This window comes from Pelodiscus sinensis, chromosome 5 (assembly GCF_049634645.1).
Source record: "Pelodiscus sinensis isolate JC-2024 chromosome 5, ASM4963464v1, whole genome shotgun sequence".
In the NCBI taxonomy this organism is placed as follows: Eukaryota; Metazoa; Chordata; order Testudines; family Trionychidae; genus Pelodiscus; species Pelodiscus sinensis.
In genome coordinates, this window is record NC_134715.1 from 116,192,724 (window position 1) to 116,208,968 (window position 16,245).

General features: G+C 38.3%; 1 protein-coding gene across 8 annotated transcripts in view; it reads right to left on the minus strand.

Moving 5' to 3' along the window:
• Positions 1-6,137: 6,137 nt before the first annotated feature.
• Positions 6,138-16,245, minus strand: part of RGS12 (regulator of G protein signaling 12) — a 169,432-nt gene continuing 159,324 nt past the window's right edge. For 3 of the 8 annotated variants that reach the window (XM_075930829.1, XM_075930831.1, XM_014576072.3), the window contains one exon: positions 6,139-8,189. In XM_075930829.1, the coding sequence (XP_075786944.1) occupies positions 7,831-8,189 (359 nt within the window). In that variant the 3' untranslated portion in view covers positions 6,139-7,830. Of the gene's footprint in view, positions 8,190-15,009; positions 15,900-16,245 lie in introns of those variants that run through there. The other 5 variants (XM_014576078.3, XM_014576076.3, XM_014576080.3 and 2 more) reach the window with 3 other exon arrangements.

Sequence of the window (16,245 nt, forward strand, 5' to 3'; positions counted from 1 at the left end):
CCACCAACACCTTCCTCTCCCCTCCCCCCAAAAAACCATTTTGTAAGTGAGATGGTAGGTAGAACACTGAGAGGGACTTGAAGGAGGGCTCCATAAGTTTTAGAAGATGATGTTGAAGTCCCTTATTGGAGTATGTCCTCTAATTGATGGGTAAGTATGCAGCAGGCCCTTACGGAATTTGGATTCCATCATGCAAGAGAAGACTGAATATGATATTATCAGTGAATGATATACAAATATTGTTGCCAAATGACCCGTGATTGAAATAAATGAAAGAACAGAGTGCTCAAACTGTAGCAGTCAAGAGTCTTTCATACTAGAGTCTTCACTAAGTCTACGTTACGGGGGCTTCCCATATTGAGAATATTTTCCATTTGGAAGAGTAAGTCCACCTTGTGGACAACTTTCCCTCCTGTGAATATTTCCCTAAATATATAAGGAGCAGCACCTTTCCATACACCGGCCTCAATCCTTTCAGCCATTGCGGACAGTGCACAGTGGTGAGTACGTGTAGGACCAGCAGCTTCCCATAAATGCAAGCAAAGTTAGATATTAGGTATAGTTCTCTGCACTGAGTGGTAGTAAATCTCAAACCCCTTATGCATCTATCTCCTTATACACAAAAACAGAGGATAAAAAAGAATTGGATTGTGATTGGACAAATGGCATACTCTCTGAGACATAGGAGACTATTATGTAGACATTACTACCACCATAATAATGAGCGCCTTCCAGTAGTGAATTAAACAATGCAAATAAATAGCTGCAGGTTTGGTCTTATCTTCTCACCAAGGGCAAAATTCAGGTAGTGGAGTATTTTATTTTGGATTTTTATAAACATATATTACATGTGCACACATAACTGTATGTTTATGTTAGAGAAGTCAGGTCAAAGAAATGCACTTTGCACTTGGAATGGAAGTTGATGAGGTTCCTATGGGCGTCCATTATAGTCTCAGACCACCCAAAGAATCCACAGCTTCCTGCATAAAATGTCTTATTGTAGAGAGCTGAACAGTGTCAGAGGAGTGGTACTGTCTACCATGATCTTCAACCTAGATCTACAGATGATCTTTTAGATATCCTGAGCCCAGGACATTAAGTGCCTTGAATGTAAGTACCCTGACGTTGATTCAATAGTCATTGGGAAGCCAATGTATGAAGTGGAAGACAGGTTTGATATGATTCTAGTAGCATGTATTGCTAAGGAGACATGTTGCAGTGTTCTATCTATTCTAATACTACTTGGAATTTCCTACATGTTGGAGGCTTCATGCCCAGGTGTGTAGTCCAGCACATGGATGAAGGCTATGAATACTTGAGATCAGGGCATTATTTCTCAGAATGGGATGGAGCTTCCTAGCCAACCAGAGATTGTAGAAAGTGTTACTCTCAGATGCTGTTATGTCAGAGATTACATGTGAAACCCAACAAGCAATGAAAGCACTTCTCTTAGGCACTATTTATGCTAGAAGAAAGCTAATACTCCAGCTTATCACTTTAAACCTCACTACATTTTACACCTATGCTGCACAAGTTCAAGCCCTAAATGAGAAAAAAGTTACATGCCATGTTTTAAAGGGGGAATGAGGTGAGGGGGAAACATGTAAAGAGGCCATAGCAGTGTCTGGAGCATCAGTGTGAGGAGGACACAGGTGGCTTTCTGACACCTTTCCATTGCCCCGATCCTGGTAATGCTGACAAGTCCACACTACCAGTCAGAGCAGTCTTAACAAGGAGCCATTCTGTTGGCTAGCCCACCTGAAATAGATGCAAGAGAATTTACATGAGAATTCCACTATACATGGAGAATGTTAATCTTTTGCCTTAAAGTAGTTTTAAATTCCCTTTACACTGACACAGGGATAGAATGGTATAAAGGGAACACATTAAAGGCTGAGGATCTGGCCTGCTATTGTTGGATTCCAGAAGGCAAAGCCCACTTTCAAGGGATGCCAATTTTGATAAATTTCCTTTTAAAGGAATATATTTATAGAGATATAGATATAGATACTTTATTAAATATTAAAATATGAGTTGATTTTAATTGGAAAGGTTATAGGTACAAGAATACATCTTTATGAAATGTAATTAAAGTTGACAATTTTCAGCCTTGTTTCATTTTCTGATTATCACAAGTTTGTTAAAAACAACCAGCATACTTTTTTTAAAAAATTGTGTATTTAGAGGCACATTATATGATTATTTTCAGATTCCCCTTATTTCCCTTTGTTAAATTAAATTAAATCACAAATTAACACTATAAATGAAATATTAGCTCCGACAATACAAATTATTTTCTTATTACACAATTAGCATTTAAAATTAATTTAACATATTTTTGTGTCTATAAACAGTGATTTCTTATGCTGTATACAATTTCACATCAGTTTTGTGTGGATGGAGAAATTAACTCAATAACTGTTTCCAAATTACAGAGTCACAATATAGCTGTTTAAAATCAAAATCATCATTAAAACAAGAATTCCAGAAGGCAACTATTTTTATACAGTCCAACAGATTTAAGCTCGGAGTAAAAAAAATAAAATAACTTTCTTTCCTTGTCTTCTAGTTTAAAGACTATTCAGGTTTATCTGTTAGGCTTCCTAGGATTTTGAAGGTACCTAGAAACCATTCAAAACTGATGAATAGCTGACCCATCAACATTTAACTGTTATCTGAAAAACTTACAAATAGTCAATCTAAACATACTAGCAGCCTGATTCAAGAACCCTGAAGTCATTAAAAGTCTTTCTTCATTTCAATGGACTTTGGATCAGGCCTGAAGGAACTACAGTTGGTGCTCAGCATTCTAAGTCCTGCAGGGTAGGCACTAGAATATGGAAACCTCTGTAAGGACACAGGTAGATTATCCTTGCAGCAGTTCAGCTAATCCACACACCAACATTGTTTTTCCACAAATGTTTGGCACATCCATACAAACTGTCTTATAGCCATGGTTGTACCAGTGCATTTTGGGACTTTAGAAGTACCTATCCCATAGTTCCCATATCCTGTGGCAAGAGATTAATTTCTAAACATAAAGTACTGCATTGTGGTCTGAATGAACTTGTGCATTCTTAATTTCCTATGTACCCCAGGAAGAAATTGTTAGACTCTATTGACTGAGCCAGACCTGAGTCCAAGACATTTGTCTCTAGCTTTGCGGCCAACAAAACGAAGTGCCCAGATATTAAAAAATGCTCAGCAATCATTCCCATGTAGCACAATGAAGGCTGCAGTGCACTGAGCACTTTCTAATATTTGGCCATTTCACTGATCTGACTAAAGGAGAGCTCAGTAGTTTTGAAAGTCTGGGCCAGGATAATTGGAAGGTGGCACTGACACTATTCTATCCTATTAGTACATCCTGCATTATCTCCTACTATTTGCACAACAACCAGATCTCTATGGGATATGTGCATCTAGTATCATCCAAATGTATTTTAGCAAATGTTAGGAGAAGCAATTTTAAATGACAGTAAGCACTATTAAGAAGTTGTCCAAGAAGGCCAGCATAACTAATACAGTGTAGCATTGTTTTCTATAGGCAATATTTGTAGAAGTTTGGGGAATGTGCCTGTATCCAACTGTGAATCCCATTTGATATTATGAACACAATTTGTACTTGTAACTGTGTGCATTATATAGTCTGTTTTCTGCCACAAAATGGACTTTCTATGAGAAGCTAAAAGAGGGCCATAGACTCTAAAGCTAGTGGAACAATGGGACTTACCAGCAAACCCACTGACTCTTACCAATCCTCTGCCAGAAAAACTACCCAGTGTGGTAAGAGAATGGAAAATGCTAATAGAAGAAGAAAAGCAGAGATAGCTCTCAGAACCTGGCTTTAAAAATGATATGCTATCTAGCAAAGTGTGAAACCACTCTCAGAACCAAATGACTCATCAAAGAGTCCCCTGAAATTTGAAATTTACATTTGTTAAGAAAGACAGGAGTAACTCCATTGAAATCAATGGAGCTGTACCAGTGGAAAAATGGCATAAGAGTATAAGGTCCATAGTCTGGACCACAGTCTTCAGAAACTGATTGACAAGATAGAGGACTAAGCCACTGAAAAGTATATAATTTAAGCTGCTTTTTAAAAGATTGAGTAATAGGTCTCAATTTTAGTGAAAATCACAATATAACAATGCATCTTAAAATCATGTTACGCTGATAGGGTCATTCAATAGTTAAATATGCAGGACATCACTCAAAGCACAATCACTCTTGAAAATGCCATTCTGGGTCTTGCTGTACCCATTTTGTTTTATTAATAACTCCATTATCCCTGGTGAATGATTCCAGGGATTGCTGTGTTGGTTTAGTATCTATATTACCCCAGATCCTGCACAGTAAAAGTAATATTACTAATTATTTCTAAGCTTAAGCAACAAATTGCCTTGAGCTTTAAGACATAGAGTCATATTTTTAAAGACCACTCCTGCAGCTGGAGTTTACATAAGGCTCATATTTAGGGGCAGTTTTGAAAATGATATTGTGGAAATAGAGAAGAATTATTTTCCTGAATTCCAGGTTTTCTGGCTCACTGTCCTGTGCTTTCCAGGCATGCTGCCAATTCCCCCCCACTCCTCCTCCGCCATTCTCTCTATATTTAAGAAAACTCATTGTAAGGCAGCTTCCTTTTGCATCATTCATTTCTCTGAATTTGAATTGAATATCCAATTCAGTCAAATCCATTTTGCTGCACTCAGAATCTAATGCAACAGAACTTTTTTACTCCTCAGCACCTAAACATCCACAGAAAGTTTTTAATGGCAAACTGATATTTAATTTCTATAATTATTATTGTGTTTGAAAAGAAGTGAAATGTTTATGATGAACAAATGCACCTTCATTTCAATATAAGAACTCTGTTCACGTTTCTAATTTAACCAATAGCTCTTTCAAGTCAAGTATTCACACAGGAGAATTACCCCAATATCCTGGGACACAGTATATGTGAGTATTCTAGTAGGGGACTCCATAGCATCTAAGGCAAGATAAAGTGTCCCACCCTAAAGTTTTGATCAGAAATTACTATAGACACCAACAACTGCATTTCAGTTTTAAATATTCACTATAAAGTACAGAAGTAGGAGCTGATTTTCAAAGATACTGCAAGGTGCATCATGTTCAGGTACAGATAGGAGCCCATTTGTTGAGGTTTAGAGATATGCTAAGATACTTTGCTTTGTTGGTAGTGAATTTATATCATAATTCTGTCAAAACAATGATAGAAAATAGATGCAACACGGGGAAAGAATTTTAAAGAAAACAGATGTTTTACATTATCTCTCAGATATTAATTATACAAATCCTATGGATGCAACATAAGATTATATAGAATGATGTATTCTATGGACCACAATTTACAGACAGTATGAAAACTTTGAAGACTTTAAGTACTCGATTTAGTCACAGGACAAGCAGCAGCTGAGTGGCAGCAGAAAAAGCTTCTCCATGCTGCATCACCAATGCTTTAACCACAATAACTATCTCCTTATTAGTGTTCTTAAGGAACTACTAGATGCTAGTTTTTTTTCCAGCTTGCAGGCTCATTGCATTATTGTCTTAACTTACACCTATATATAGCTTATCTAGCAAATATCATATGCAACAAAAAGGATAAGAAGTTCCTTCAGTCTCTGCCAGGATGACAGCACTTACTGTCAAATGTGGTGAGTTTCTGTGAGGTTGTGTTCTAGTTACTGGGAACTGAACTCCCAAAACCAACTTACCGTATATTCCGGCGTACAAGACGACCTCTGAAGTTAAAAAACATCCCCCAAAAATCGGGGGTCGTCTTGTACGCCGGATGCCCCGCCGCCGGAGCCCCTCCGCGGCTTTGAAAGCCTCGGGGGAAGCCGGCGGCGGGGCATCCCAGGCGCGCATAGGCTGCCCCCCCGCCGGAGCCCCTCCGCGGCTTTGAAAGCCTCGGGGGAAGCCGGCGGGGGGGCATCCCAGGCGCGCATGGGCTGCCCCCCCGCTGGCTTCCCCCGAGGCTTTCAAAGCCGCGGAGGGGCTCCGGCGGGGGGGGGGCAGCCCATGCGCGCCTGGGATGCCCCCCCGCCGGCTTCCCCCGAGGCTTTCAAAGCCGCGGAGGGGCTCCGGCGGGGGGGGGGGGGGGGCAGCCCAGGCGCTCCTGGCGGCTTTGCTCCCAGTGCCTCTGGTCTGCTGGGGACCATCTCCAGCAGACCAGGGACACCGGGAGCAAAGGAGGCGGAGGGGCGCTGGGGTATAAGATGAAACCCTATCTTTTAATTAAAAAGATAGGGGGTCGTCTTATACGCCCAGTCGCCCTATACGCCGGAAAATATGGTACTTGATTTATAGTCCAGTGATAGCTTTCCACAAACACTGGCACAAGTCAGATTCAAGTCACTAATCTAGAGCTGAAAGTCTCTGTATCGCCTTACGAATACCCTGAGCATTTCAATCACCCTATTGTGCAGCATCAGAACAATCTTAGTGTGATTCTGAGTCCAATTTTAATTTTGGAGCAGCTGTTTTTCATGAATGATATATATTCATTCACCACCAACTATATTTAAAAAAAAGTAAACAATCTAAACAATCTAAAGAATACAATTGACTGAGCTGGGTCTAATGTTAGTAAACGTGTTTCCCAAATTTAAGGCCAAACTCTCTATTTTTGTGAAAAGGTGACACTCCACTGAAGTTAATGGAACTCTGCCCATAATTTTTTAAAATTGGGAAGGTTTTATATTACTGTTGCATAATCTTAAGAATCTGCAAACCTGTTTGACATTGCAAATACGGTAGTTCGAACTAGGAGGGTAATGTAGGCATACCGCACTTGCAAATGAAGCCCGGGATTTGAATTTCCCGGGCTTCATTTGCATAAGCGGGGAGCCGCCATTTTTAAAACCCCGCTGGTTCGAACCCCGTGCAGCGCGGCTACACGGGGCACGAACTAGGTAGTTCGAACTGGGCTTCCTAGTTCGAACTACCGTTACTCCTCATTTCACTTCTCAAATTCTATCAATAGACAGGAATATTTGCCATACATGCTGTCCAAATAATAAGTAATAGTACACTTCATATCCAATATACAAGTCTAGCAGCACCAATGAATACCGTGGAAAGAACATTAGAAAATTAAGATGAAAAACCAAAACCATCTTTTGTAAAAACCTGGGAGGGACTTCAAATTACTTTGTGTTTCTCAAAGACAGTAAAGGGTGATTTTATGCCATCAGAATTATAATCTCACCAATTTGATCAAAGTATTAACAGGAATCATAACTTGGAAAACAACATTTGAAAGTCGATTAGGTGACAGAACAATATCTCAACATTTTTGTTAATTACAAAATACCTACTTTCCAACTAATAACAAAGGTTGATTTAGGGAGGTGCTGCCTATTTTCAATACACATTGAAACCCACAGGAATCAAAAGCACCTAGGACTGGTCTACACTATGTGGGAAAGTTGTGTAATTTAAGTTATATAACTCCAGCCACATGAATAATGTAGTTGGAGTTGATGTAGCTTAGGTCAATTTATTGTGGCATGGACCTGCAATGGATCAACAGGAAAAAACTTTCCCATTGACTTATCTTATACTTCTTGTTCTGGTGGAATACCAGAATTAACAGGAGTGTGATCTGCAGTCAGTTTAGTGGCTCTTCACTAGACCTGCTAAATCAACCTCTGGTTGATTGATCACCACAACATCAATTATTGTTCCTGCAAGTGTAGACATATCCTTAGTAACTTGCAGGAACATGCCCAAAATGCATAGCTCTAGGGCTAAAAATGCCAGGCAAAAATACTGAAGCCCTTAATTAAAAATAGAGATTTAAACAAAAGTAGCTTTGTATTGATCCTCAGCACTCTTGTTTTTCTCACTTTTGACAGTAATCATAGAGGGAAGGTCTGATGTCCTATAAACTCCTGTCCGCATCCTTCCCTGGCAAGATCTCAGTTCAGAAATATAGCCATCGAAGCTGAGGTTCCCTTCTGAATCATCACAGGAACGTGTGCCACTGTCTTCCAGTTTAACTCCATCCACATCAATTATTCTGTTTACAAATGTGGGATGATAATCCCTACCCCCAGGAGGATTAAGGCTTCTGTTGGTCTTTGTTTTGTGAGTGCTTTGCTCAGAGAAGTTTCCCGAAGCCCCTGGTGAATCTTTTTTCTTTCTGTGGTTCATACCTAACAAAGAATAATAATAATAAAACAAATTATGTATCTTCTGATTTATTGTAACCAGTTCTCAGTCTTACAGTCTTTAAATTACATTGGGCAAATTCTTCTCTCATGTCCTCATGGCAAGTAGTCAACCAGGTTATTCTGCTATTCCACTAGAAAGATTCACGTATTTATCAATAAGGGGGGGAAAATGCCAAAGTTTGGTACCTTCTGTGTGTCCCATAGGTGAATTTTGTCATAATTTAGTTTGAATCTTTCTAATCTAGAATAGCATTATCCAGTGTATACAAAAATGAGCATAGAGCAAATGATGCCTTAATTATTCAGGATGAATCTATATTGACTCCCCAAAATTTTTCACATGACTAGGGGCAAACCCAAAAGAGGAAGGATACAACATTTCCAGCATCAGCCAGAGGAGGAAAAAATAATGGAACAAAATGGGAGGACATTTCCTCATTTAATCACCTTGCTAAGATATTATTTTTACTCAGATAGAGATTTCATCTGTCCTCAGAAGTTGCAATTCACTTTATTAAGATGAAAGATGCCAATTATGGACAGTTAGATTTCAGTGTAAAACCCAGTGCAGCGTACAGTAGGATGAGAATTAATTTAGCTGAATGAGGGAGAACACACCTTAACTGTTTGAATAAAGCTAGACAATTCTTCATTGTGTTTGCTTTCTTAAACTAAAAGTTTAAAGGCGCTACTGAGAACAACATCCAGAATTCAGAGGAATGATTACAACTTGGGTCCTTTATCTGGAATTAACCATGCAATCTTATTATATCCCTGGTGCTTCTCTATCCCAAGCCTTCTCTATCCATGCTTTCTCATATTGTGCAATACCCAAAATCAGTACTGTACTTTGGGCTCAGCACTCATGCTGAGATTTTCAAAGGTATGCATATACTTGTAAAGTCATGTTAGCAAACATGTTAACATGTTTTAACTATATAATAAACATGATTTGGCCAAAATGAGAACTGTAACTACCCACACATCTATTGGAAATAATAATGCAAACCACAAAATCTTCAAACACCTTGGGATCAATATTTCATTTCAGAAGCTGAAGGAAGAGGGCCGTCATTTTACATGTGATTTTGAATGTGAAAGAGAACTTGGATGAAAGTGACCATGAAATGATAGATTTCATTATTCTAAGGAAAGAAAGGATTGACAGAATCAGAATAAGGAGAATAAATGTCAAAAAAGCAAACTTTAACAAACTAGAGAACTGGAATGTAATATCCCATAGGAAAAACATCTCAGAGAAAAAGTTGTTTAGGAGAGCTGGTAGTTTTCTTAAAAACAATCAACTATCCCGATGTAAAGGAAAGATGAGAAAAAATTCTAAGAGAGACACCAATATGGCAATATCAAGAGATCTTTAATGCTCTGAAAATCAAAAGTTCTTTAACATGGATAATAGCCTAGTGAATGGTAGGAAAGCAATATCTGTTGTATAGCTTGATTTTATTAAATCTTTTGACCTGGCATACTTCTAAGCAAAGTAGGAAAATGTGATTTAGAAGAAATAGTTGTAAAGAAAGTGCACAACTGGTTGAAAAACACACTCAAAGAGTAATTGCTTTCAAACTGGGAGGAAATAGCTAGTGGGATTTTGCAAGTGTCTATCCTGAGTCCACGGCTATTTAATATTTTCATTAATAACTTGGATAGTGGCGTAGAGAGTGTTCTTATAACATCTGCAGATGACACCAAGCTGGGGGTGAGAGTAAGCACTTTGGAGCACAGGATTAGAATTCAAAATGACTTTGATAAACAGAAGAATTCATCTGAAATAAGCAAGATGAAATTCAATAAAGATAAGTGTAAAGTACTACATATAGAAAAAAATAATTGTACAATCTACAAATTGTACAACTATGAAATAACTGCCTAGATCAGAGGTCACCAAACTGACCCCCCAACAGTTGTGGGGGAGAACATAAGAATGGCTGTTCTGGGTCAAACCAAAGGTCCATCTAGCCCAGTATCCTGTCTGCCGACAGTGGCCAGCACCAGGTGCCCCGGAGAGGGTGGACTGAAGACAATGATCAAGCGATTTGTCTCCTGCCATCCCTCTCCAGCCTCCGACAAACAGAGGCCAGGGACACCACTTCTATCCCTTGGCTAATAGCCTTTTATGGACCTAACCTCCATGAAATTATCTAGCTTCTATTTAAGCTCTGTTATAGTCCTAGTCTTCACAGCCTCCTCTGGCAAGGAGTACCACAGGTTGACTACACGCTGTGTGAAGAAGAACTTTCTTTTATTAGTTTTAAACCTGCTACCCATTAATTTAATTTGGTGTCCTCTAGTTCTTCTATTATGGGAACTAATAAATAACTTTTCTTTATCCACCCTCTCCACACCAGTCATGATTTTATATACCTCTATTATATCCCCCCCTCAGTCTCCTCTTTTCTAAACTGAAGAGTCCCAGTCGCTTTAACCTCTCCTCATATGGGAGCCGTTCCAAACCCCTAATCATTTTAGTTGCCCTTTTCTGAGCCCTTTCCAAGGCCAAAATATCTTTTTTGAGGTGAGGAGACCAAATCTGTACTTCAGTTAGTCTATAAGGTGTCACAGGACTCCTCTCCACTTTTGCAGATTCAGACTAACACGGCTACCCCTCTGATACTTCACGTCTGTACACAGTATTCAAGATGTGGGCATACCATAGTTTTATACAGGGGCAGTAAGATATTTTGTGTCTTATTTTCTATCCCTTTCTTAATAGTTCCTAGCATCCTATTTGCCTTTTTGACCGCCACTGCACACTGTGTGGAAGTTTTCAGAGAACTGTCCACTATTACTCCAAGATCGCTTTCCTGATTTGTCATAGCCAAATTAGCCCCCATCATACTGTACCTATAATTGGGGTTATTTTTCCCGATGTGCATTACTTTACACTTATCCACATTAAATTTCATTTGCCGTTTTGTTGCCCAATCACTCAGTTTGCTGAGATCTTTTTGGAGTCCCTCACAGTCTGCTTCTGTCTTGACTATCCTAAACAGTTTGGTATCATCCGCAAACTTTACCACCTCATTGCTTACCCTTTTCTCCAGATCATTTATGAATAAGTTGAAAAGGATTGGTCCCAGGACTCACTCTTGGGGGACACCACTAGTTACCCCTCTCTATTCTGAAAATTTATCATTTATTCCTACCCTTTGTTTCCTATCTTTTAACCAGTTCTCAATCCAAGAAAGGACCTTCCTTCTTATCCCATGGCCATGTAATTTACACAAGAGCCTTTTGTGAGGCACCTTGTCAAAGGCTTTCTGAAAATCTAAGTATACTATATCTACTGGATCCCCCTTGTCTGCATGTTTGCTAACCCCTTCAAAGAACTCTAATAGATTAGTAAGACATGATTTCCCTTTACAGAAACCATGTTGACTTTCGTCCAACAAATTATGTTCTTCTACATGCCTCACAATTTTATTCTTTACTATTGTTTCAACTAATTTGCCCGGTACTGAAGTTAGACTTACCGGTCTGTAATTGCCATGATCGCCTCTAGAACCCTTTTTAAATATTGGTGTCACATACCTCGCATTCAGAGGAGTGTGGCTCAGGCCAGCCCCCACAGCGTGCGGGCAGAGAATGCCACCATGTCTACATTATAAAGCTATTTCAAAATTAGTAAATTTGACTTAACTCCTGATTTAACAAATTCAAACTAGCATGTCCATACTATGGGGAAGCCTCAAAATTAGTCCGAGGCAGGCTCACTTAACGTGGATGCACTACCTCAGACTTCATAGCCCCAGAAAGCACTAGAGAATAATTAGTTCAAATTACTCTGGGGAGTAATTATTTCTAAATAGCATCACTGGTGCGTTCATACTACCATTATTTCGAAATAAGTATTTTACTCCTGATAAAAAGCAGGCATATAGATTTGAATTCTGAGGCTCGTTATTCTGAAATAATGAGCATGGTAGTATGGACACTCTACTTATAAATTCAACCTTCATGGGTTTATTTCAAAATAAAGTCCTAGTGTAGACCAGGGTTCAGAGTTTGTGTACTGTTACTATTCACTCATGCTTTTAAAAAATCTTCCCATGAAAAAGTATTTGCATATGTGCAGAGTGCACATTATTTCAGTGGATTTTTTGTTCTTTTATATGAACCATACCTGGAACTGAGAATCAAATCTAAACAAGGTATTTGGATTTCTAAGGTAGGGTTGTTTTTTTTTTTTTTTTAAATGCTGATGAAATATTTGACCAAAGTGCAGACATGTACAAGGTAACTGAACATAATTTGGTCATTCTACCCACCAAACACATGGCATAAGGCTCATGATTTCACAGTTTGAGGAAGCATAATCCTAATTAAAATATTTTAGGGTTTGTTGGCATAGTCACAACTTCCTCAAATGCTATACAGGCAGTCCCCGACTTACGCGGAGCCCACTTATCCGACTTACGAACGGGGCTTTTCTCGCCCCGGAGCTCACGGGCGGCGGGTCGCCACCCGTGTCCTCCAGGGCGAGAAAAGCTTCTCCCAGTCTCCCTGGTCTGCTGGGGGGGGTCCAGCAAAGCCGCTGGACCCCCCCCCAGCAGACCAGGGACACCCGAGCAAAGCCACCACCTGGGCGGCTTTGCTCGTTTGCCCGGGAGCAAAGCCGCCCAGGCAGCGGGACCTCCCCAGCAGACCAGGCTTTTGTTGCGGGATGCCTCGGGTAGAGCAGCTGGGGTGCTGCCGGGTTGGTCCTGTGGGAACCTACCGGGCAGCGCCCCAGCTGTTCTGTCCCACGCTCCAGATTCAGCAGCTGTTGAAACTGATCAGGCTGATTCCATGAAGCGGGGGGCAGAGCAACTCTGCCTCCAGCTTCCTGTAGTCAGCCCCTGGTCAGTTTCAGTGGCAGCAGCTGAATCTGGAGCCAGTTCCGACTTACATACAAATTCAACTTAAGAACAAACCTAAAGTCCCTATCTTGTACGTAACCCAGGGACTGCCTGTATAGTAAAAGAGAGCAAAATTTCAAGTACCTTGCTGACTCTGACACCAGGCAGGCCTGGGAATTAGTGCATTCCATCTCTGAAGACAGGGAGGGAGGATCAGATGCTCAGCTAGTGTAAATGAGAGTAATGCCATTTACTACAACCTGTTGTGCTGTTTTACATTAGCTGATGATCTGCTCCAAAATGTTTTACATTGTTTAACTGCAAGTCCTATGAGCAGAAGGAACACATAAATATGTGACACAATTCCTGTAATTAATTACTTAGTTAATTTGATTGGCACCCAAATCCAATCCTTTGTGGTAAGAAAAATGGTAGCTTAAAGATGCAGCCATTAATACTGATGATTTAATAGACAGCCTTCTAGTCTGAGTCCGTACTGAACCAATATGCTGCTAGAGGAATATTTCAACTGTGACTTAAAACAGAAAATCTTCTACTGCAATCATTATATCATGGTACTCATCTTAATCTTAGTGAGATTGACCTTTATGTCCTAGCTAAATTCTGATTTTGGTCATTAAATCCTGTATGCCTCAAATCATTTCTACAGTTTCATCTGGAAACAGTGCAACATTGTTGGGGAATAGGACTATAAGCTGTTAAACATCCCAGAGATGGTTGACTTTCAGCGATGATGAAATGATCCCCAGACTGATCTATAGTTTGCACATTATATTATTAAGTGCCTTGGGATTTTTGAGATGACATTTTTTAAAATTTAAGATTGTTTTTATAGGACTGCTTCAATTTAATTATGTAAAGCTCTCCCATTTAATTATGGTGAAAACACTCAGTGGTGTCTGTGATACAAAGGTAAAGCACATGATGATTTGTCCTTTGAATAAAAATGAAAATTTTTAAATTCTGGTGTAATCCCACATGGGGATTACTAGTTATTAAAAAGTCTGTGTCTGCTTTCAAACAGAGAATTGCCACAACAGGTTAAAAAGGGCTTTGTTTTATTTCCTGGAGACCAATAACTGTAAGTGAATTTATTAACAAATTGGGGGAAATGGAGGTCTCAGTCAGCAAAAAAAGGTAAAAAAAAATACAACAGGCTTTGTAATCCTGCTGTGGAGAACTCTCTCTACAAGTAAAAAGGGTATTTGAGTCTCAATAGCTGAGACTGCCAAATGAAGGGGACATTATATTGGTAGATTTATTTAGAACTGAACGGAGAACACCAATTGTCTTCAGAAACCACTCAAATATTGGTGGCTCTTAAAGTGTAAGAAAAAGAAATGATTGAGAACAAGGTTTAGCCCATGAAATGCGAGGCAGAAAATAATCTAATTTTAGAGAATTTAGTATTCAAAGTAATGTTGTTCTTATTCAAATAATCAAAACACACTTGTATGTGAAAGAAGAAAACAAGGGATTTGAGAAGTAAAGATTTCAAAGACTTCAATACTTAGTTTTCAAATTATAACATTGTTTACATTAATTGTAATACATATACTTCCTAAACTGTACTACAGGCCAATCTGCTTCCTTATCTGTTCATAGATGTGTGCCTGCAGCTGCATTTATTTCAATAGGAGCTGCCAGCATCTAAATGCAACTTCTGACCTTATTTAAAGGACTTCTATTCAGGATATTAAATTTTCTCCTCACAATTTGTAATTGTTAGTCCATATCTATTAACATGTATATTACAGGATCTAAACAAATACTGTTATGCTAAATAAATGAACCAATATTAGGACATTTAAATATATTAAGGTTAATGTAATATTTACATTTTAATTGCATTCAATTAAGCCTGTAAGTTTCTACAAAGGTGGAATATTTTAAAAATAATAAAGAAAATCAAAGCTTAAAACCAGTCTTGTATAACTAGGTATAGAATTTATTACTTCTGAAAGAACAAAGATACAAAATACATGTGAAAACTACATAAAGATCTCTACAAAGTAAAAGTAGAAAGAAAGAAAAAGTGAAAGTACAGCAGTTATACAGAACCGTATGGCATGCATTAAAATATTGTAAGTTCATAATTTTTAAGTGCAAATTCTCTCATATCAACTCTCACTGAGAAGGATGCAAGTTGAACTCTTTTACGCTCATCAAAAGGACACTGACACAGATATATAAATATTTACATAAACGTGTCTTATATACACTTTGTGTGTTCTCCTTTGGAGGCAACTGCATTACATGTTTGTTTAAATTTTGATTTGAAGAATTAAAAGTGGCAGCATTTATAGAACATTTTGCAAATACTATTAAGACTGAGTTTGTTTTGTTTTTTTAAGTGCAGCAGGATGCAATAATTCACATTGCCATTTATAAGCATGTAACAATCAAAAAATATTTACAAATCATTGGCAGTACAGATAAGGAACAGGATCAAATACTCTCTGTAAGATAAATAATAACTGAAATGTATATTTTCACATCATGAAGAAATGTGAAATAAATCATAGCACTGAAACATGAAAAGTAACTGTAGAACAGATACCTTTTGTTATATTTTTCATTAAAGAGTACAGAACAATGACTGTAAAATGTAAATACCACAACACCCATAATCTACCACTTCTTATTTCTGGTAATAGCAATTATTATGAGTTCATATTCATGAAGAATAATACTGATCCATGATACTGCTGAAACTTATGTTCTAATGTCTTCCATTTTCTTAAAAATGGTCTGCTAGGAAAAGCTGGTTCAAATATGAAAACTTTGGTAACTGTAGGCTAGGTGCAATCTAGTGCTTTGGGTACCAAAGGAGAAAAAAAGAAAGGGTATAAGGGTTATGTTTTTAGACAAAAATATAATTTATTAGATAAAGATAAAAAATATTCTAGGTTTATCCTGTTTATGTTGTACTGTAAATAGTACTGCAATTTTCAACATATGTTTAGTGTTCTTTTTATGGCACTAGAACTTCCAAATGTTTAAAAAAAAGGTGATCAGGAGTAAATAATTAAACTTGTGATTTAATCTCATTATTACTAATGGTTCAAAAAATGTGGACTGAATCACTGGAAAACAGGTCAGATACTGTATTTATATTTAACTATAGCATAATGTATGTGAGAAAACAGTAAATTATTTAA